The sequence below is a fragment of the Mobula hypostoma genome, chromosome 19 (genome assembly GCF_963921235.1).
Source record: "Mobula hypostoma chromosome 19, sMobHyp1.1, whole genome shotgun sequence".
NCBI classification, from domain to species: domain Eukaryota; kingdom Metazoa; phylum Chordata; class Chondrichthyes; order Myliobatiformes; family Myliobatidae; genus Mobula; species Mobula hypostoma.
The window spans coordinates 60,939,459-60,962,225 of record NC_086115.1 but is presented as its reverse complement, the minus strand read 5'-3'; the positions used below and the strand labels follow the sequence as shown (position 1 = coordinate 60,962,225).

The window sequence follows — 22,767 nt, the reverse complement described above, 5'->3', positions numbered from 1 at the left end:
CCTCGCCTCTGCCTGTTGAGACAAAGCCGTCCCACTCTGCTCCCCCTCATTCTGCTGCTCGCTCTCAACACTGCCTGCTGTATATGGTGGTCTTTTTTCAAACCCTTGGCGCTCTACGTCACACACCTGCGCAGTCTAGCCTCTCTTCCCCGAGCAGTGTAAAAAAAAGTCTTCTCTTCGAGATTCCTACTCCTTCACTCTTGGCCTCTTGCTCAGATTTAAAAAAGACCATTGAAATTTCCTCTCCTTTTTAAACTTATCTTTCCCCTGAAGTACCAATTTTCTTGTATGAAACCTTGGTTTTTTTGATCTTTCCATTTTCAATCAACTTATGAAAAAGAAGTACCATTCCATATTTACATAACAAGTAGTATGAAATGAATATTTTTGAAACTCACTAAAAAAAACTGGCCCATAATTTACTGGGAAAGTAACAGAGGCACATGCAGAAAATTTATTAGCAAAATAATGGGCATTATCTGGATAGTTCAAAGGGTCTGTTTCAGTACTATGAGTCTATTCATTTTTTGAAATTTGTGTCAAAGACACACTGTATGCTACAGATCAACATAAATTTATGTTTGCTTCAAGTCTACCTTCAATCTCACTGCAAGTTTGCTGAGTGGGAGTTTGATTCATTCAACACAACACTGAAAATTTGGGACGGAGTTTAATGGAATAGCCCTCTTTTCATGTAAAGTTTATACTGCCGCATTCTCTAGCCCATAAAAACAGTTAAAATCATTTTCTATAGTGAACTATGCCTAAAACTAAATTATTTCTAGCACTTTTGATTATCTCTTTTTTTTCTCCTTCTCCATCCATTTTTTATTTCCCTCTCTATATTCATTTCTATGTCTAATTTGATTTAAATTCACTGTATTTCCTCTTCTTCAGTTCCTCTGGTTGTTTATCAAATTTCACTGCAGGATATCCATTTCAAGCGATGTATCTCAATTATTTCTGAACATACCCAGCTAACATTCGGTGCTGTTGTTTTGGAATATGACATACTTAATATGTGACACTTAACACAATGAAATTGCTTAAGATCCTAAAGTCATTGTGCATCTGAAACTCTACAGAATGGAATTCTGCTGCAATCTCAATGGCTCTTCGCACTGCTTTAGACTACCTGGACAAGACAAACACTTACGTCAGGATGCTGTTCATCAACTATAGCTCAGCATTTAATACCATCATTCCCACAATCCTGATTGAGAAGTTGCAGAACCTGGGCCACTGTACTTCCCTCTGCAATTGGATCCTTGACATCCTAACCAGTAGACCACAATCTGTGCGGATTGGCGATAACATCTCTTCCTCACTGATGATCAACACTGGAGCACCTCAGGGGTGTGTGCTTAGCCCACTGCTCTACTCTTTCTATACCCAGGACTGTGCGGCTAGGCATAGCTCAAATACCATCTATAAATTTGTTGATGATACAACCATTGTTGGTAGAATCTCAGGTGGTGACGAGAGGGCCTACAGGAGTGAGATATGCCAACTAGTGGAGTGGTGCCACAGCGACTACCTGGTACTCAACATCAGTAGGACGAAAGAGCTGATTGTGAACTTCAGGAAGGGTAAGATGAAGGAACACATACCAATCCTCATAGAGGGATCAGAAGTGGAGAGAGTGAGTAGTTTTAAGTTCCTGGGTGTCAAGATCTCTGAGGATCTAACCTAGTCGCAACATTATCGATGTAGTTATAAAGAAGGCAAGACAGCAGCTATACTTCATTAGTAGTTTGAGGAGATTTGGTATGTCAACAAATACACTCAAAACCTTCTATAGATGTACTGTGGAGAGTATTCTGACAGGCTGCATCACTGTCTGGTATGGCGTGATGGGCTGCTGCACAGGACTGTAAGAAGCTGCAGAGAGTTGTAAATCTAGTCAGCTCCATCTTGGGTACTAACCTACAAAGTACCCAGGACATCTTCAGGGAGCGGCGTCTCAGAAAGGCAGCATCCATTATTAAGTACCTCCAGCACCTAGGGCATGCCCTTTTCTCACTGTTACCATCAGGTAGGAGATACAGAAGCCTGAAGGCACACACTCACCGATTCAGGAACAGCTTCTTCCCCTCCGCCATCTGATCCCGAAATGGACATTGAACCCTTGGACACTTTTTAAATATACAGCATTTCTGTTTTCTGCATGATTTTTATCTATTCAATATACGTATACTGTAATTGATTGATTGATTGATTGATTTTTCTTCTATATTAAGTATTGCATTGAACTGTTGCTGCTAAGTTAACAAATTTCATGTCGCATGCCGGTGATAATAAACATGATTCTAATTATAAAAGAGAAACAATGTTATAATCTATAGCTCTAACCTGCGCTAAATTTTATTTATGATTGTTCACATGCCAACCCATATGAAGTTTTAATCACCCAACACCACTGTGACACCAGCAATGTACTCACTGATCTACCACCAGGTTTAAAAATTCACATCATTTCCCCTGCAACCTCCCAATATCTGTGATTATTTCCAAACCTGCAATTCTTCAAGACTCTACATACATCGAATTCTTATAATCCCTTCACCTTACCATTTAGAATGTGCACACTGGTTAGGAAGTCGACTTTACATGATATTGCACAATCTATACCATGGAACATTTGACAAATTTATCCCCATTGCAACATGCTGTTCTCCCTCAATAAGAAGATAAAGAAACTCATTACCCAACTGAAACAATTGTATCACATTCCATTCTCTGCAATAGAATTAGTCGTATAGCTAAGAAACAGGCCATTCTTCAACCAACTAATACTACATCAGCACTTGTGTCCATCTACACTAATATTTAATTAATGTTCAAAGAAAACAGAAAGTTAATTTTAAAAAATAATTGAGTGCCCCAATGGTTTTCACCAAGTTGCCCCCAACAATGATTTTGGTGAATCCTCAAGAGTTGACACCACTTCCTTTTTGGTGGGCTCCAGACTCTGGAAATCATTAATCAAACATTTTCACCTCATTTCTACCCCCTTGCCCCTGCCAATATCACCATGAGGCATTTTTTAAATTGTCTCTAACTAAACTTGTTACCTTCCCTAAAATTTCCTTCCATTGCCACATTACAAATGCTGACCAATTATACTCCAAGCTGCATGGAATATTAGACTACACAAAAGTTGCTACCCAAATGCAAAGTCTTAGCATTTTGAAGAGTATGAGAAAAAAACAAACTTGCCTGTTCAGTTAGAATGCCACTCCAACAGAGTTATGACCTAACTGTGCTACAAACAAAATGCATAAGAATAATGGGAAAGTATTCAGGGAGCAAATTCCTTCTATTCCAGAAGAATATCAAGAGAAATCAGTTGGTGTGGACCTATTATTTTGTTCATTTAAATAACCTAATTGCACAGTAATTTTTTTTTCATTTTGTAAAACTTCATAAAATTTCAAGGCTACATTTCATTACAAAAAAAAAATCAAGAATTTCATGTCTCGTGGGTCTCACTGGATCATGCATCATTGAATCACGGCTGAAAGATTTTAACTGACAGCTTAATGTCTAAGGATACACATTGTATCGAAAGGACAGGCAGGAAGGCAGTGGGGGGGGTGGCGTTGCTCTGTTGGCAGAAAATGAAATCTGATCATTAGAAAGAGGTGGCATAGGATCAGAAGGTGTTGAATCATTGTAGATAGAGCTAAGGAACTACAAGGGTAAAAAGACCCAAACGGGAGTAGTATACAGATCCCCAAACAGTGGTAAGGATGCAGCCTAAAACATTACGGCGGGAGACAAAAAATGCATGCCAGAAAGGCAATGTTACAATAGTCATAGAGGACTTCAATATGCAGGTAGATTGGGAAAATTAGTGTTGGTACTGTATTACAGAAGGGGGAATTTCTAGAGTACCCATGAGATGGATCAGCTATTCTGGACTAGATGTTGTGCAATGAACTAGAATTGATTAGAGAGCTTAAGGTAAAAAGAACCCTAAGGGACATATGATCGAATTCACCCTGAAATTTGAGGAGGAGAAGCTAAAGTCAGATGTATCAGTATTATAGTGGAGTGAAGGGAAATACAGAGGCATAAGAGAGAGGAGTTGGCCAAACTTAATCGGAAAAGAACACTGGCAGGGATGACAGCAGAGCAGCAATGGCTGGAATGTCCAAGACACAGGTTATATACATCCAAAAGAAGAAGTATTCTGAACTAAATATGACATAACTGTGGCTAATAACAGAAGTCAAAACCAGCATAAAAGCCAAAGAGAGGGCATATAATAGAGCAAAAATTAGTGGGAAGTTAGGCGATTGGGAAGCTTTTAAAAACCAACAGAAGATATAAAAGTCATTTAGAAGGTAAAGATGGAATATGAAAGTAAGCTAGTCAATAGTATTAAAGAGGATACCAAAAGTTTCTTCAGATACATAAAGTATAAAAGAGAGGCGAGAGTGGATATTGAACCACTGGAAAAAGTGCTGGAGAGGTAGAAATGGGGGACAAGGAAATGGTGGATGAACTGAATAAACATTTTGCATTAGTCTTCACTGTGGAAGACACCAGCAGTACGGCGGAAGTTCCAGATGTCAGGGGACATGAAGTGTGTGAAGTTACCATAACTAGAGAGAAGGTTCTTGGGAAACTGAAAGGTCTGATGGTAGGTAAGTCACCCAGACTAGATGTTGTACACCCTGGAGTTCCGAAAGAGATGTCTGAAGAGAATGTGGAAGCATTAGTAATGATCATTCAAGAATCACTAGGTTATTAGCCCTTTACACTGACTTCGGTGGTAGGGAAGATATTAGAATCGATTATTAAGGACGAGGTCTCTGGGTTCTTGGAAGCACATGATAAATAGGCCTTAGTCAGCAGGTTTGCTCAAGGGAAAATCACCTGACATACATGTTAGAATTCTGTGAAGAAATAACAAGCATGATAGACAAAAGAGAATCGCCTGATGTACTTGGAGTTTCAGAAGGCCTTTGACAAGGTATCACACATGAGGCTGCTTAACAAGCTATGAGTCCATAGTATTGCAAGGAAGATTCTAGCATGAATAAAGCAATGGCTGATTGGCAAGAGGCAAAGAGTGGGAACAACGGGAACCTTTTCTGGCTGGCTACTGGTGACTAGTGGTGTTCCACAGGGGACTGTATCGGGACTGAATCTTTGTACATTATATGTCAATGATTTGGGTGATGGAATTGATGGCTTTGGTGCAAAGTTTGCAAACAATATGAAGATAGGTGGAGGGGCAGGTAGTTCTGAGGAAGTAGAGAGACTGCAGAACGACTTAGACAGATTAAGAAAATGGACTAAGAAATGGCAGATGGAATGCAGTTTCAGGAGGTGTCTGGTCATGCACTTTGGTGGAAGAAATGAAAGGTTTCACTATTTTTTAAATGGAGAGAAAATACAAAAAACTGATGTCCAAAGGGACTGGGGAGTCCTTGTGCGGGATGTCCTAAAGGTTAGTTTGCAGGTTAAGTCTGTGGTGAGGAAAGCAAATGAAATGTTAGCATTCATTCTGAGAGGACTAGTACATAAAAGCAAGGATGTAATGTTGAAACTTTACAAAGCATTGCTGAGGCCTCACTTGGAATATTGTGAGCAGGTTTGGGCCCCATATCTTAGAAAGGATGTGCTGAAACTGGAGAGGGTTCAAAGTAGATTCACTAAGATGATTCCAGGATTGAATGGCTTGTCGCTCAATAGCTCTGGGCCTGTATTCACTAGAATTGAGGAGGATGATAAGTGACCTTATTGAAAGCTATCGAACGTTGAAAGGCCTTGATAGAGTGGATGCGGTGAGGATGTTTCCTGTGGTGGGAGAGTCTAAGACCAGAGGATACAGTGTCAGAACAGAGGGGCATCCTTTTAGAACGGAGATGAGGAGGAATTTCTTTTGCCAGGGAGTGGTAAATCTGTAGAATTCTTTGCCACAAGCAGCTGGGGAGGCCAAGTCTTTATGAATAGTCAAGACAGAGGTTGATAGATTCTTGACTGGCCAGGAGATGAAGGGATACGGGGAGAAGGCAGAAGATTGGGGCTAAGAGGATAATTGGATCAGCCATGATGAAATGACAGAGCAGACTCGATGGGCCAAATGGCCTAGATCTACTCCTATATCATATGGTCTTATGGTCTCAGTTGCTGTCTTTCAGTTGGCAAAAACTGCTTTCTTTTGCACTAACCATCCGCAGCTGCCTGTCTCAATTTCCTTTGCAAGGGAGCAAAGATGCATCAAGTGAACTCATATTAGTGCTTTATATAACATGCTATATGAGGCACTAATATAGCACGTTATTATAGTGCCTTATATAACATGCTTTTCACTAAAATTACATAAAGCACTATGTAAGGCACATTTTCCCCCTAAATCCACTTCATTAAATGTGTATACCTGAATAATGAGTTACTCTCCTAGGTTTCTTACTTAATCTACACTCCTTTAGAAATGTTTCTGCATAATATCAATTTGGTCAAGCTTCTATATGAGTTGATATGAGCCAGATCCTCATTCTGTGGTAGTGGTATGCAAGATCTTACTTATGAAGATGATGCCACATCTTCTTTAGAAGTGATTAGCAATATTTATTTTGCCAAGATTTTCAATACACCAACATGATCTTAGACTGCTTTCCAATTTGAAACTGAAAAAATGATGAATGTAGTTGTTTGCTATTTGGCCTTTTTCTGACTATATTTTAGCTCGGGAACTACTAGGATTAGTTCCCTATTCTAAACTGGTGGTTTTATTTAATATTCTTTGGCTTCTATATTAGAGCTCATCAAAACATTTGATGGTTCTTCCCAATTTGATTCTCCAAGATGAAACAGCATTGTTGAAATTATTAATAATAAATCATTGGCACAATTAAAGTATCTCAGCAAAGGAAATTTGAAGAATTGTCACAGTACCCCACCACACAGTAAGTGGATTTCGTCAGTCTTCCCTGAGTATTAATCCAAATGAACTATTTCCCTTGTATGTAGACTTACATAAAAAATGAGAAAGCTGTTGGCAACAGTGACAAGTAACTGCATAAAATCAGGCAACTCACTGGAAAAATGCACTAAATATTTATTCCTAAATTAGTAAAAAGCAATTTAATTGAAAGCCACATACACAAGATGCTGGAGGAACTCAGCAAATCAGGCAGCATCCTGCCCAAATGTTGTACCTCCAGCATTTTATGTACTTTCCTTTGGATTTCCAGCATCTATAGAATTACTTGTGTTTAAAATTAATTGAAGTACTCAAAGTAACATATACACATTTTGGACATTGGCTTCAACAAAATGAGCAGTAACCAGATATGCTGCCAAAACTCTTCCCCTCATAATAAATACCATAATAATTTGAGGTCATGTCCCCTCCAACTTCAACAAAAGCACTCTGGTTTTATTTCCACCATTGATGCATTTGAAAAGCCCAGGAGGGAAATCTATTTTCCAAAAGTTGAATGGTGCTGTTGGAACTAACATTTTGAAGAAAGACTGAAAGAACTATCAGGTGAGTATAATCTTCTGGGAGAAAAGTTGTATTCCAATCAAGAAATACTCACCACTACACTTTGCTTCTCCCTTAAGCAATGATTAATGAGTACTTATTTTGTTACATGACCTCCACCTAGCCCAGAAAAGCCTGAAAGACACTTACAATAGCAGGTTCCTTTGAGAGGGTTGCCAAGGTAACGGTTATCCGATTCACACCTATATAAAAAAGAAATCTCCAGAAAGTCATATGGTAGACTATATCAAATATTAACCATTAGATGAATAGCACATACAAAATCTATTTACAAGCATTCACAATGGACCTTATATTTCATTCCTTTAGCTACCACAATTCTAATTAAATAAAATTCACTGCACGAAAACATTTTTCTTCAAAGTTAAAATTTCTTTGAATTTTAATTACAACTTGCAGATAGAAGACAGCTTGGCAAGGGTGGGGGGTGATGAATGTTAAAATAGCACACCAGTTTAAAATTTACAGTATATCTTTGAAAATAACTAAGTGGAGATAAAGAAAATATCATGCCATTATTAATAAAAATGATGTTAAGGAAACAAACACCAGACAATTCTACTGCTGCTTTTACAGTTAAAACAAAAAGTGACATTAGGCAAGATTATTTGAGAAAATGGGTGACAATTAAACAAGGCTCTCTTTCGTTTGGCTCATATTTAATTAGCTCCATACAGAAATCATTGCGGGAAAGGCGTGGAACAGGTGGCAGAGAAGTAGAGGCAGTGCTGGGGGATGGCGCCAGTGCAGACACACAAGCCCTGAGATATTGGGCAAGGTCATTTTTTTTTAAACAAGTGGCTTATTGATCATTACAGAGTATCTTTCTGATGCCTCCCATTCTCTCCCCTCTCCTTTCCCCACTTTCCCAAGCGTGATTCCCTTTTCCCTGCCTTATTCCCACTCTTAGTCCACAATGGAGACCCATATCAGAATCAGATTTGTCATCATTCGCATAATTCATGAAACTTGTTTTTTTTTGTGGCAGCGGTAGAGCGCAATACATCAAATTACTACAGTACAGTGCAGAAATCTTAGATGTACATATATATGTGCCTAAGAATTTTGCACAGTACTGTAGTATGGAAAAGGCCCTTCCAGCCCTTGGAGGCATGCCTCCCAGCAACCCACAGATTTAACCTTAACCTAATCATGGGACAATTTACAACCGATTAACCTACTAATCGGCACACATCAAAGTTGCTGGTGAACGCAGCAGGCCAGGCAGCATCTCTAGGAAGAGGTACAGTCGACGTTTCGGGCCGAGACCCTTCATCAGGACTGCACCTCTTCCTAGAGATGCTGCCTGTCCTGCTGCGTTCACCAGCAACTTTTATGTGTGTTGCTTGAAATTCCAGCATCTGCAGATTTCCTCGCGTTGCGTTTTTAAAAACCTACTAATTGGTCTAATCTCGGACTATCAAGGAAACTGGAGCAACTGGAGGAAACTCATGCGCTCACTGCAGGGAACCTACAAACTTGCTTACAGAGGAACTATAATTCAACTTCAAACTCTGATGCTCCAAACTGTACCAGTGTTACACTAACGAATACGTTACCAAGGCAACTTCGGGCTGAGCAAGGGTGAAGGATTAAGTTGACACAGGAACACCATAATTTTACACTAGAAAATAAAACCAATCCCACTTGCCTTTGATGATTGGCCAAAGCTTACCAATGTTCTATAGTTATAGCTACTTCAGCCGTTTTGGAAGCAACTGTGCTTTATGTAGAATTCTAAAATTTTGATTCTTGTTATAATTACAATGAAATAACAGTGAAACCAAAGTAATATTCATTCCTTACTAGAGTCCACAGTGCATAATCAGACAAACAATATCTCTATATGAGGTCATGTTTCTCCCTTCCTCTCCAGTCCTGAAAAAGGGTCTCATCGATGCTGCCTGACCGGCTGAGTTCCACCAGTATTTTGTGTGTGTTGCTCTGTTACTTGTGTATGTGTTATGGACTATTTATGTGTAGGAAATTTGATGACACTTGGATATTTGGAGCTCAAAAGAGGATCTATTAAGGTACCATCTGAATACATTCAGATCTGCAGAAATTTATGGGATTAAGGAGTAATGTTATGCAAATTCTGCTGAGACAAACCAAAATGGCTTTATTTTGTAAAAGTCTCACTTATATTGCTGTGTTTAAAAGTTGTCCAAAAGCAAGATGACAGTCATAAAGACAGACATCCCACCTCTCCCAGAAGTTCCGGGAGTCCCCCGCAAATTAATAGTGGCTCCCTGATGCCCGCAATTTATATACAATGTCCCAGAAATTGATTTTTTTGAGAGCGAGCGTGAGAGAATGCGCGAGAGTGTGAGCGCAAGAGCAAGAAAGCAAGCGCGAGAGAGTGACCACGAGACAGCACGCGCGCGAGAAAGCAAGCATGAGAGAGCGCGAACAAGAGCGAGAAAGCGAGCGTGAGAGCTACCACGAGCGAGAGAGCGCGCGTGCACGATAGAGAGCAAGAGCAAAAGCGAGAGAGTTCCAAAAAAAAAAGTCAGAGTGGCAGAGTGTTCCAAAAAAAGAAAATATAAAATGTACGTCACCCCAGACTACACTAAAGTGTACCCCTGCCTAATAGGGGTCAACATAATGACAGTGTTGCTCGCTGCACTGTTTGCAACAGTGACTTTTCTATTGCCCATGGTGGGTTAAGACTGTAAAAGACATGTTGAGGTGAGTTTAACAGGTGTCATTCGTTCATTAGCATAGCTAACGTTATTTAAACTAGCTGGCCAGCTGCTAAGGAACTACTCTATTGCAGTCATCCCACCTCTCCCGGAAGTTCCGGGAGTCTCCCGCAAATTGATGGTGCCACCTCCCTGAAATGAGTTTTTGCAGGGTGGGATGTTTGTAAAGATAAGAATATTAGAAATCAAAGATGTCCATCTGAACCATATATGTAAAGGTAGATTTCAGAAAGAGCAATAAGAAGCAAAAAGTGAGCCTTGCAATGGTATAGTTTCTTTGAGGAGCTTCTATCAAATTAAGTACTTAATAGGTATTATCACTGTGGTAATATTAGATTACAGGCAAAAAAATAAGCTTCAAAATAAAACCAAAGTTTTTTTTTAATATAGTGACATTGATTAACATTGCTTTTATTCCTTATGTCCAAAGTGCATTTTCAGGAGCAGTGGCATCTTTAAGTTCATATCAAACTGCAAGTGTATTCAGCTTAACACTAATCCAAAACATAGCGTCACAAATAATTCAGTCTTCCCACAGCATTGCACTGTACTGTCAACAGGGTTCATTTTTCTCTCTAGTCTGTGCAATAGGATCTAAACCTGCTTTCTGATTCCAGAGGAGAGTTATTACCAACTAAACATTGCTTAGCTAAGGAAGGCAGAGGTCATATGGAAGTTAATTCTTTCATGCAAGGGGCAGCTTAGTGAAAATGATATTCCTGTCCCAACATTGCCAGCAAAGGGAGAATTCACAAAGGTATCGACTAGGAAGGAGATTAAAGGAAAGGAATTTGATATTTTGCATGATAAAGATGGAGCAATGAGATTATTTGATTGATGACAAAACATTTCATTGCCAAAGCTCTTTAATGATTTTCGGCAGTAAAGTTTGTGGCTGTTTTTTGTCTTGTGAGGCACTTCGTTGAAAAAGGAAATTTAACCTGAAGCTGACAGCAATGTGAAAATTTACCATCAGAAGAATCAGGGTTAAGTGAAGTGTAAACATTATTCACTTACATGCACAATTGCAAATGTTACTAGGATTTAGACTCCTTTCAAGAAGATAATATTGGAACAGTCTCACTATAGGTCACAAACCTTGCTCAGAATCTATCTTCTTTCAGCGTCTAATTTATTGAACAACTGCAATATTAGCAAATAAGCACAATAAATCACTTAGTGTAATTTCATCAAGTAGTCAGTCAACTACTTGAGCTTGGAATTATATATCCCCTGCTGGTCCAGTTACTATTTACTCTTTTCTCTTAATTCACTGATTGACGAGTTAAAACTATACATTATCTGAGACAGGGTTTGCTTTATATAATGGGCTTAACACGTTTTGCTTGGAATAAAAACTGAGGCAGAAATTAATTAAGCTGTAAAAATCATGGTAAGCTTTTTATTAAGTATTGCAAGATAAATAAACAATGAAACTAAGAGAATTGAATTTGGGTTAGCTAAAGCGGAGAAAATGGTACCTTGTCTTGATTCAACATGCACTGTTGAATATTAACAATCTGGACAGAGAGCAAAGAAGCCAACAAAGAGAATACCTTAAACCTGCAGCCCTTAGCTTGACATAATCCTCCAGCTTTACACTTTGAAGGCAACTAGCCTCACAGAATAGATGGGAAAGTTTCCCAAAATTCTAAAGTTCGTGTGCCCAATAATGAGAAGCAAGAGCCAAAAGTAACTAACTGAATTACTGATTCATAAAAAAAAACTATTCCCAAATTAGAAGTAGGTATGCAATTTCAGCATGCATTTTCACAGTTTAGGCAGTTGTAGTTCAAGATTTTCAGCATTTCTAGCAAAATAATAACACTATAGTACTTCATTTCTTATTAATAGTAAGACCAAGGAGCTGATTATTGACTTTAGTTTCATTAGTTTCAAGGTAATTATCAAAAAGGCTAGGTCCGGTCCTTGGCTGAGATTCTAGATTGGAGAAAGGCCAATTTTGATGGTACAGGTTTCCCCCGCCATCCGAAGGTAGAGCGTTCCTACGAAACAGTTCGTAAGCCGAAATGTCGTAAAGCGAAGAAGCAATTACCATTTATTTATATTGGAAAATTTTCTGAGCGTTCGCAGACCCAAAAATAACCTACCAAATCATGCCAAATAACACATAAAACCTAAAATAACAGTAACATATAGTAAAAGCAGGAATGATATGATAAATACACAGCCTACATAAAGTAGAAATACTTTTCCACAATCATTACTGAACTGTTCTCCGTAGCAAAAACCTCATGCAAGCGCCATCGACAGAAAATCTCACGCAAGCGCTGTTGGCAAGAACACTCTCTCCAGTAGCCTTTAAGCTATGAAGCTGCCAAATCATACCAAATAACCCGTAAAAATACACAGCCGATATAAAGTAGAAATAATGTATGTACAGTGTAGTATCACTTACGGGAATCGGGAAGACAGCGTCGAGCACACTGATGATGGTGTGTTAGGCTGAGTCGGAGTTTGGGTGGTGCAGTGGCCCCCACCCTCCAGGCTGCCGAGCGATACATTGCCGCGAAGCACGCAGGGGTCCAGCGGTAGCTGGGAGGCACACAGCACATCTTTAAGAAAAAAGCCGAAATAAACAAGCTAATTAATTAGGTGCCGCCCGTAATTGTCGGCCCAGATCAGTGCCGATTTCCAATTGCGTCGTCTCTGATCTAGGCCGACAATTACGTGTCGGCGGCACCTAATTAATTAGCATGTTTATTTCGGCTTTTTTCTTAAAGATGTGCTGTGTGCGTCCCGGCTACCGTTGCATTTTCTGCGAATCGGTATCTGTCCGTGGCCTGGGGGTTGGGGTGGTGGGACATTCTGGGGGTTGGGGTGGTGGGACATTGGGTGTCATCTCATCGTTGTCTGTTTCCATTAGAGCAGGCAGCTCATCTTCTTCTATCTCTGCCTGCCTTGATGTCGAAGGTCAAGGTTCGTCGTCTGCTGTGGGTGATGTGGAAGGCTTGCTTGACTGCTGAGCCTCGTGCATTTTTCTATCACACAGTTCTTTAATAAGGACTCAAACCATCCTGCAAATATTTCCTAAACCGATGTACCCTTTCAAAATTAAAGTCGTACTTTATCATTACTCATTTGGTTTCGATTGTTATCCTTTTTTCTTCCAATTGCATCAGCTCTCCATCTGTCAGTTCTTGGTGTTGGGATGCCAAAACCTCTTCAACATCATGTTCATCAGCTTCCACAAGCCAAACTCATGTTGTCCTTACTTCGTTCACCACGATCAAAACGCTTAATTATGTCTAGTTTTACCATAAGTGTAACATCCTTACGAGCTCTTTCAGGCTTTTCCAATACCTTAGAACTCATCTTGCAAACAGCTGCTCACAGGCATGTGTTTAAGCAATACCAGTGAGAAAGCCGTTCCAAATCCAGGGGAGAGCAGCTGCCTTTTATCACGCGCTGATTTTTTATCGCACGCTGTATTTTTTTCGTAACAGTGAAAACACCTTCTGAAAGCGAAAACAGGGTACTAATGTAGGTCTTTCGTAACAGTGAGGTTTCGTAAAGTGAACGTTGGAAAAGCAGGGGACACCTGTATCAGTAAGGATATGGCAAATGTGGATTGGGACATGCTGTTTTAGGGCAAAGATCTACTTGGTAAGTGGGAGGCCTTCAAAAGTGAAATACTGGGAGTACAAAGCTGGAATGTGCCTGTCAGAATAAAAGGCAAGGATAACAGGTTTAGTGACCCTTGGTTTTTGAGAGATATTGTGACCCTGCTTAAAGAAAAAATGAGGTGCATTGTAGGTATAGGCATGTAGGAACAAATGAGGCACTTAAGGAGTATAAGAAATGCAAGAGAACACTTAAGAAAGAAATCAGGGGGGCTAAAAGAAGGCATGAGGTTGCTCTGACGGAGAATCCTAAGGGCGTCTACAGATATGTTAAGAGCAAAAGGATTGCAAGGGACAAAATTGGTCCTTTGGAAGGTCAAAATGGTAATCTTTGCCAAAAGAGACGGAGGAGATCTTAAATGGATTTTTTTTCATCTTTATTTACTTGGGAAACGGACACAGAGTCTCTAGAAGTGATGCAGAGCACCAGAAAGATAATGAACCCTATACAGATTACAGAGGAGGAGGTGTTTGCTGCCTTGAGGCAAATTAGGGTGGGCCCAACAAGGTGTTTCCTCAGACCCTGTGGAAGGCAAGTGCAGAAATTGCAGGGGCCCTAGCAGAGATATTTAAATCATCCTTAGTGACAGGTGAGGTACTGGAGGATTGGAAGATAGCTAATGTTTCTTCCACTGTTTAAGAAAGGCTCTAATAATCAACCTGGAAATTATAGGCCAGTGAGCCTGACATCAGTAGTGGGAAAGTTATTGGAAGAAATTCTAAGGGGCTGGATATATAAGTACAGGTTTTCCCCGCCATCCGAAGGTACAGCGTTCCTATGAAACGGTTCGTAAGCCGGAAGGTCGTAAAGCGAAGAAGCAATTACCAGTTATTTATATGGGAAAAATTTGTGAGCGTTCACAGACACAAAAATAACCTACCAAATCATGCCAAATAACACATAAAATCTAAAATAAGAGTAACATATAGTAAAATCAGGTATGATATGATAAATACACAGCCTATATAAAGTAGAAATACTTCTCTACAATCATTGCCTGCACTGTTCTCCATAGGGAAAATCTTACACAAGCGCTCTCGGCAAAAACACTCTCTCCAGTAATCTTTAAGCTATAAAGCTGCCAAATCATACCAAATAACGTATAAAAATACACAGCCGATATAAAGTAGAAATAATATATGTACAGTGTAGTATTACTTATGGGAATCGGAAAGACCTCGAGCACACTGATGATGTGTTAGGTTGAGTCATCAAAGGTTGGGGTGGTGCAGTGGCCCCCACCCTCCGGGCCATCGACCGATACCAATCCACGAAGAATGCAGGGGTACAGCGGTAGCCGGGACGCACCCAGCACATCTTTAAAAAAAAGCCGAAATAAACAAGCTAATTAATTAGGTGCCGCCCAGCACGTAAATGTCGGCCCAGATCAGAGCCAGCGCAATCGGCAATCGCCTCTGATCTGGGCCGACATTTACATGCCGGGCACCTAATTAGCTTGTTTATTTCGGCTTTTTTCTTAAAGATGTGTTGGGTGCGTCCCGGCTCCCGCTGCATTCTCCACAAACCGGCTACCGCTGCATTCTCCGTGAATCGGAATCTGTCCGCAGCCCAGGGGTTGGGGTGGTGGGACACTCATCGTCGTCTGTTTCCATCAGGGTAAGCAGCTCATCTTCTTCTATGTCTGCATGCCTCGATGTCGAAGGTCGAGGTTCGTCGTCTGCTGTGGCTGATGTGGAAGGCTTGCTTGACTGCTTCGCCTCACGCATTTTTCTATCATACAGTTCTTTGTAAGCACTGAAACCATCTTGCAAATATGCCCCAAACCGACGTACCCTTTCAAAATTAAAGTCGTACTTTATCATTGCAGCAAAAGTCTCACGCAGTCGCTTCGCATTCAGTTCCTGGACGACTTCACTTTCGGTCCGTTCGCAACTGCATTCAGTTTCAATTGTTAGCCTTTCCTCTTCCAATTGCATCAGCTCTTCATCTATCAGTTCTTGGTCATGGGATTCCAAAACCTCTTCAACATCATCTTCGTCAACTTCCACAAGCCAAGTCACTTTGTCCTTGCTTCGTTCACCACAATTAAAACGCTTAATTATGTCTAGTTTTATGCTAAGTGTAACACCCTTACAAGCTCTTTTAGGCTTTTACGATACCTTAGAACTCATCTTGCTAACGGCTGCTCACAGGCACGTGTTTAAGCAATGCCGGCGAGAATGCCGTTCCGAATCCGGGGGAGAGCGGCTGCTCGGGGCGCGTGCTGCCTTTTTTCGTAACAGTAAAAACACCTTCTGTTAGCGAAAACAGGGAACCAATGTAGGTCTTTCGTAACAGTGAGGTTTCGTAAAGCAAACGTTCGAAAAGCGGGAGACACCTGTATTTGGATGGACGGGGATTGATTAGGGATAGTCAACATGGCTTTGTGCATAGTAGGGTGCATCTAACCAAATGTAAGAGTTTTTTGAGGATGTTAACAGGAAAGTTGATGAAGACGGGACAGTGGATGTTGTCTACATGGACTTCAGCAAGGCATTTAACAAGGTCCCACTTGACAGGCTGATTAAGAAGGTTCAGTCACTTGGCATTCAAGATGAGGTAGTAAATTGGATTAGACATTAGATTTGTGGGAGAAACCAATGACTGGTAGTAGATAGTTGGTTCTCTGACAGGAGGTCCACTGATGTTGTTTCTCATCTATAAGGAGGTGGATACAAAAGGGTCTTTTAAGAGACTTTTAGATAGGTACGTGGAGCTTAGTAAAATAGAGGGCTATAGGTAAGTCCAGTAATTTCTAAGGTAGGGAAATGTTCGGCACAACTCTGTGGGCCGAAGGGCCCGTATCGTGTTGTAGGTTTTCTATGTTTCAATGTTTCTATATCAACAATCTGAATGATAATGTGGTTAACTGGATCAGCAAATTTGCAGATGACACCAAGATTGGGGGTGCAGTGGATAGCTAGAAAGACTATCAAAGCTTGCAGTGGGATCTGGACAATTTGGAAATGGCAGATAGAGTGTCAGCTGTTCTACCTTGGGTGGACCAACACAGTGAACAGTAGGGCGCTGAGGAGTGCAGTAGAACAAATGGATCTGGGAATACAGGTTCATAATTCATTGAAAGTGGCATCACAGATAGACAGGGTCGTTAAGAAAGCTTTTGGCCCATTGCCTTTATGGATCAAATTATTGAGCAGAAGAGTAGGGATGTTATGTTGAAATTGTACAAGACGTTTGTGATACCTAATTTGACGTATTGAGTGCAGTTTTGGTCCCTACCTACATAAAGGATATAAATAAGTTTGAAAGAGTACAGAGAAAATTTGCAAGGATGTTGCTAGGACTGGAGGACCTGAGAATAAGATTGAGTAGGTTACAACTCTATCCCCTAGAACTTAGAAGATTGAGGGGGACATTTGATAGAGATATACAAAATTATATGGGGTATAGATAGGCTAAATGCAAACAGGCTTTTTCCACTGAGATTGGGTAAGACTACAACTAGAAGTAATGGGTTAAGGGTAGAAAGTGAAATGTTTGAAGGGAATATGAAGGGAAACTTCTTCACTCAGAGGGTGGTGAGAGTGTGGAATGAGCTGCCAGTGCAAGTGTTGGATGCAATTTTGATTTCAACATTTAAAACAAGTTTAGATAATTACATGGATGAACTGAATTGAACTGAATTTACTTTATTACTTACATCCTTCATGTACGTGAGGGGTAAAAATCTTCACGTTACGTCTCCATCTAAATGTGTAACATGCAATCATAGTAATTTATAGTGATTTATAATAAATAGAATAGTTATTGTAATATAGAGTACACTCAAATCAGCATGAATTAATCAGTCTGATGGCCTGGTGAAAGAAGCTGTCCCGGAGCCTGTTGGTCCTGACTTTTATGCTGCAGTAGCATTTCTCAGATGGTAGCAGCTGGAATAAACTGTGTTTGGAGCAACTCGGGTCCTCAATGATCCTTTGGCTCCCTGTTACACACCTGTCTCTGTAAATGTCCTAAATCATGGGAAGTTCACATCTACAGATGCGCTGGGCTGTCCGCACCACTCTCTGCAGAGTCCTGCGATTGAGGGAAGTACAGTTCCCATACCAGGCAGGGACGCAGTCAGTCAGGATGCTCTCAATTGTGCCCCTTTAGAAAGTTCTTAGGATTTGGGAGCCCATACCAGCCTTCTTCAACCGTCTGAGTTGAAATAGGCGCTGTTGTGTCTTTTTCACCACACAGCTGGTGTGTACAGACCACATGATGTCCTCAGTGACATGCATGCCGAGGAACTGAAAGCTGTTCACCCTCTCAACCCTAGATCCATTGATATCTATAGAGGTTAACCTGTCTCCATTCCTCCTGTAGTCCACAACCAGCTCCTTCGTTTTTAGTCCAGGTGCAGGTCGATGGTTCAGCTCATTTAGACGGTCAAATGGCCTATTTCTGTGTTGCAGTTTTCTAAGGCACTATGACCTCAGGAGCAGGAAACCAGAGGTGCAAGAGTCAGCAACTTTAAATGCCTCTGTGCTATCATGTCAGAGGATATAAGTGACATGGGTGCAGCACATAAGTGCTATTACGAGAAAAGCACAGCAGTAAAAGTTTGTGAAGATTTGGCATGACATCCAAAACTTCGACAAACTTCTATAAATGTGTGGTGGAGAGTATATCACAGCCTGGTATGGAAGCAGCAATGTCTTTGAATGGAAAATCCTACAAAAAGTAGTGGATACAGCCCAATACCTCATGGGTAAACCTCTCCCCTACACTGAGCATTTTATCAGGGTACCCCACCACCCAGGCCATGTTCTCTTGTCACTGCTACCATCAGGGAAAAGGTACAGGAGCCACAAGACCCACACAATCAGGTTCAGGAACAGTTATTATCCCTCAGCCATCAGCCTCTTGACCCAGAGCGGATAACTTCACTTGCCCTATCACTGAACTGTTCCCACAACCTATAGACCCATTTTCAAGGATTCTTCATCTCATGTTTTCAAAATTTATTGCTTATTTGTTAATTTTTTCTTTTGCATTTGCACAGTGTGCTGTTTTTTGCACACTGGTTGTCTGCTCTGCAGGTTGCAGTCTTTCACTGATTCTATTAATGTTATGAGATTTATTGAGTATACCTGCAAGAAAACGAATCTCAGGGTTATATATGGTGACATATATGTACTTAGATAATAAATTTACTTTGAACTTTGAACAGTGTAATAACAATAATTTTACAATTTTACATGAACAGGTGAGCTAAAGGTTGTGGGTAGCCAGTATAGGAAATCTCACAAAAAAAGATCCATTGCAATAGATTGTGAATTTATGGAAGAAATATACGTAGTTATCAAAATGTCACAGTAAATAGTCTCATGGAGCTTACTTGATTTTGTTGTTTCCAGGCAGGAAGGAAATTATTCAAATTTGACCTTACATTGCGGTTATTTTTACTAACTTTCAAATATAAGCATCCCTTTCACCAGCAAGACCAGCAGATTAAAGAGCCATATCATGTAGACAATCGTGAACATGATTGTATTTTCCATAAGGATCTTCTACTAAAACTGCCGGGTTAAATGCGTTCAGTTAGTCAGTCACTTTATGGTAGAGTATTTACTGAATATTTAAATCGACAGTGTATGCTTCCTTCATAATTGATGACCCATTGTTAGAGCATTGAGTTTTACATGCTATTCCTGAGATCATAATTTTGCTCAACATTAATATCAGGTTTTTTTTTAAAGCAGGGAAATGCCAATCACACAACACAATAAAATCAGCATGCAAAAAATACCAGATAGCTATCTTTGAAATTCATTGTTTCCAGGAAAAAAAATGTGGCTTTCAAATAAAAGCCTCAAAAAAATTAGCTGATTGACTTTTTATCCTAATTCTATAAACCACTTGAAGGTCAAGGCCTACAGAACACTAACAATCCACACAGCTCTGGAAGCTCTACAACATATCCTCCACAGACAGTTACTGCACAAGATAATACATCCCAGCCTATGACATAAATACCACTTGATATTTAAAACAATACACCAACAAGAAGCACAATAATCCTCTTAAGTTCTGTTAATTAAAAGGTAATTTACTGTTGCATAGGAACTGAATCTGCAAATGTGGATATAGAAGGGATGTATAGCTGAAGTGGCTCAGAACTTCCTAACACTGACTAGGAATGAGTAGAGCTACTAGGACTTGATGTTTCAATCCCTATGGTAAGTCAGCACTCTCGATGTTGGCAGTGGGCTTGGAGTGGTGACAAGGAGGGAGGGTAGGTACGTCATCGGGGTCATCAGGTGGGCACCCTCCCTCTTTGACGTTTTGTTGATAAGCCCACGACGTCTCCAGAGGGTTCAACGTTGCTACCTGGCATCCCAGATACACCCCCCACAGTTCTATATCCTCCTGTCTTCATCTTCCAGCCCAGTTGCTGTCTTTCCTTTTAATCCAAATCCAATTGCTGCTTTTTTCTGCTGCATTTGACAAGGACTTGATTGCTTGTTGGAGGGAGTGACCCCTGTGATGAAAGAGGGTTACAAAGAGTACACATAGATTAAGATGTTAACTGTCCTGTGCTGGCACCAGTGGGATCAACAGTTGATCTGCCACCTGTCTTCAGGAGAAAGACAGATAAGGAAGACAATGGAGCAGCATTTGGAAATGTTAATGAAGAGACGGGAGAGTTTAATGGAAGGAGACACGGTCTGAGAGCTGTCAAGATCGGCTCCTTTTTGAACTCTGAACTGTTTGAAGTGTGATGGACAGGCGATACCCCAGCAGGGGGATAAAAAGGGACAGGTTCGCTAAGGCAGCACACACGACACCACGAGGTAACGAGACCCTGGAAGCGGTGCACCTCCCGCAAGTCGGTGGGAGTTTTGGAGGGCTGGTCGCGGGACCAAGCCATAGACGCACAGGGTGGAAAGGTACGATCGGCGGGAACCTGGTGTGTGTCCGCCCTTGCCTGGGTGCCAGGTTTACTGCAGAGGAACGATCATATCTGAAACGGAGGGGTCACAGTTGGTGACCTCAGAAGACATTACAAAGGGCTCGCCCGAAAGCTGACTGTGAGGAATATCGAAGGTCTGTGTGGAAGCCGTTTTGAATATTCATTCGTTTTCGCCCTCTCTCTTCTTCCCCGCCCCCCCCCCCCGTCCACCGGCACGGCAGTGATTACTGTGAACTGAACTGAACTCAATTGAACTGAACTTTGCGTCACTTTGAAACTGGTCATTTACCCCCAGACGACGATAGAGCTTGATTGATCCTATTATCCTAGTTCTGTGTACATGTGTGTTTATCATCGCTGAACTGTTGTATTTATTATCCTTTTGATTAGAGTACTGTGTTGCTTATTTCTTTAATAAAACTTTCTTAGTTCCAGTAATCCAGACTCCAACTGAGTGATCCATTTCTGCTGGTTTGGCAACCCAGTTACGGGGTACGTAACACCCCTCACCCCCGTCTTCTTCAATAGACTGGTCATAGATGTAGCAACGAATCCACTGCATCCCACTTCCACAGGAAAAATCTTGATCTTCCAGCCATTCTGGGCAGCTTCAGTTGCCAGTTCAGAGTACTTGGTCTTTTTCCTCTCATAAGCTTCTTTAACACCATCTTCCCATGGTACTGTCAATCCCACAACATATGCCAGCTTGGCTGTTGTGGACCACAGGACCATGTCTGGCCGGGAAATATTTATTGGTATTCACAAAGAACAAGATTAGAAAATTATTGCTGCTTCAAAGTAAATAGAATACACATTAGGTTCTCGTCATTCTGAATCTCTATTATAATTTGGATAGTTACCTAAGTAAGTAAATTCTACGGAAAATTAACCTGAAACTATGAAAGCTAAAAGTCAGTTCGCAAAACTTTCAATTCAAGTTTAATTAGCATTCAACCATATGTATAACCCATGAATATGGCAAACAAAACGACGTTACCCTGGGGACAAAGTTCAAATCACAGTACCAACAGTTACACAGAGCACAAGGCACATATTGCACGCTTAAAGACATCAGTAAACAGACGACCACACAAAAAATAAAATATATATAGCCCAAGTCCCTGAGTGACTTGTCCTGTAAATTAATGGTGCATGGGTGTTATTGACAAGAACAAGCAATTCCCAGCAGTCTGTAGATGAACGTACGTATGCACACAATCCAGCTTGTCTTCTACCAAGGAAACACTGGAGGGCAGCACCAACAGGAGGTAATAATCAATGTACCACACCGAATATTACTTTTAATAAGTCAGTTCAATACCAATGGTTTAATAAATCTTAAAATATGGAATTAAAGGATCATTTATAAAATTATGAAATAGTAGACAAAATTAACTTAGAAACAGGATCAACAGCAGGTGCAACATTCTGAAGTAGGAGCATGATATCAAGTTAGTTCCCTAACAAGGAACATTAAAAAAAGGATACGACAAGCAAGATGGTTAAGTTCAGAAATAAAGCACAAAGCAAAAATTTTACAGCACATAAATTGGAAAGTTCAATTACTTGAGAACTCAACACATCCAATTCATTGTAAAGGTATTATAAATGCTTTGCTGATAAAGCAAAGAACCGCATTTGAAAATGTGGGTTAAATGGAAACTGCGCCTATCAGTTAGATTGAAGAATCAAGATTATTATAGAAAAAATATTAAACCATTAGTTCAGCACAGTAGGATGCAGGAAAATTGCTGAACATTTTGGACAATACTGAAAGAGGAAATGAATACAAATGAAAAGTGATAATATTGCTATAATAAGCAATGATTAGATCCCAAATGATTGCTGAAATTTCACTATTTAAATAACATTTTACAACATAAACTTTAAAAGAGCAAGTTACAAGAGCAACGTAGTTTTTCTCTGAAAGACTTTGAAAGGTGGAAAAACCAGCTTTCCAATCTATTATTGTC

General features: G+C 40.4%; 1 protein-coding gene across 8 annotated transcripts in view; it reads right to left on the bottom strand.

Annotated features, from left to right (window-relative positions):
- The window catches only part of atrnl1b (attractin-like 1b), a 1,086,143-nt gene that overhangs the window by 673,114 nt on the left and 390,262 nt on the right, over positions 1-22,767 (bottom strand). For all 8 annotated transcript variants that reach the window (XM_063072023.1, XM_063072026.1, XM_063072024.1 and 5 more), the window contains one exon: positions 7,655-7,707. In XM_063072023.1, coding sequence (XP_062928093.1) covers positions 7,655-7,707 — 53 coding nt within the window. The remainder of the gene's footprint in view (positions 1-7,654; positions 7,708-22,767) is intronic.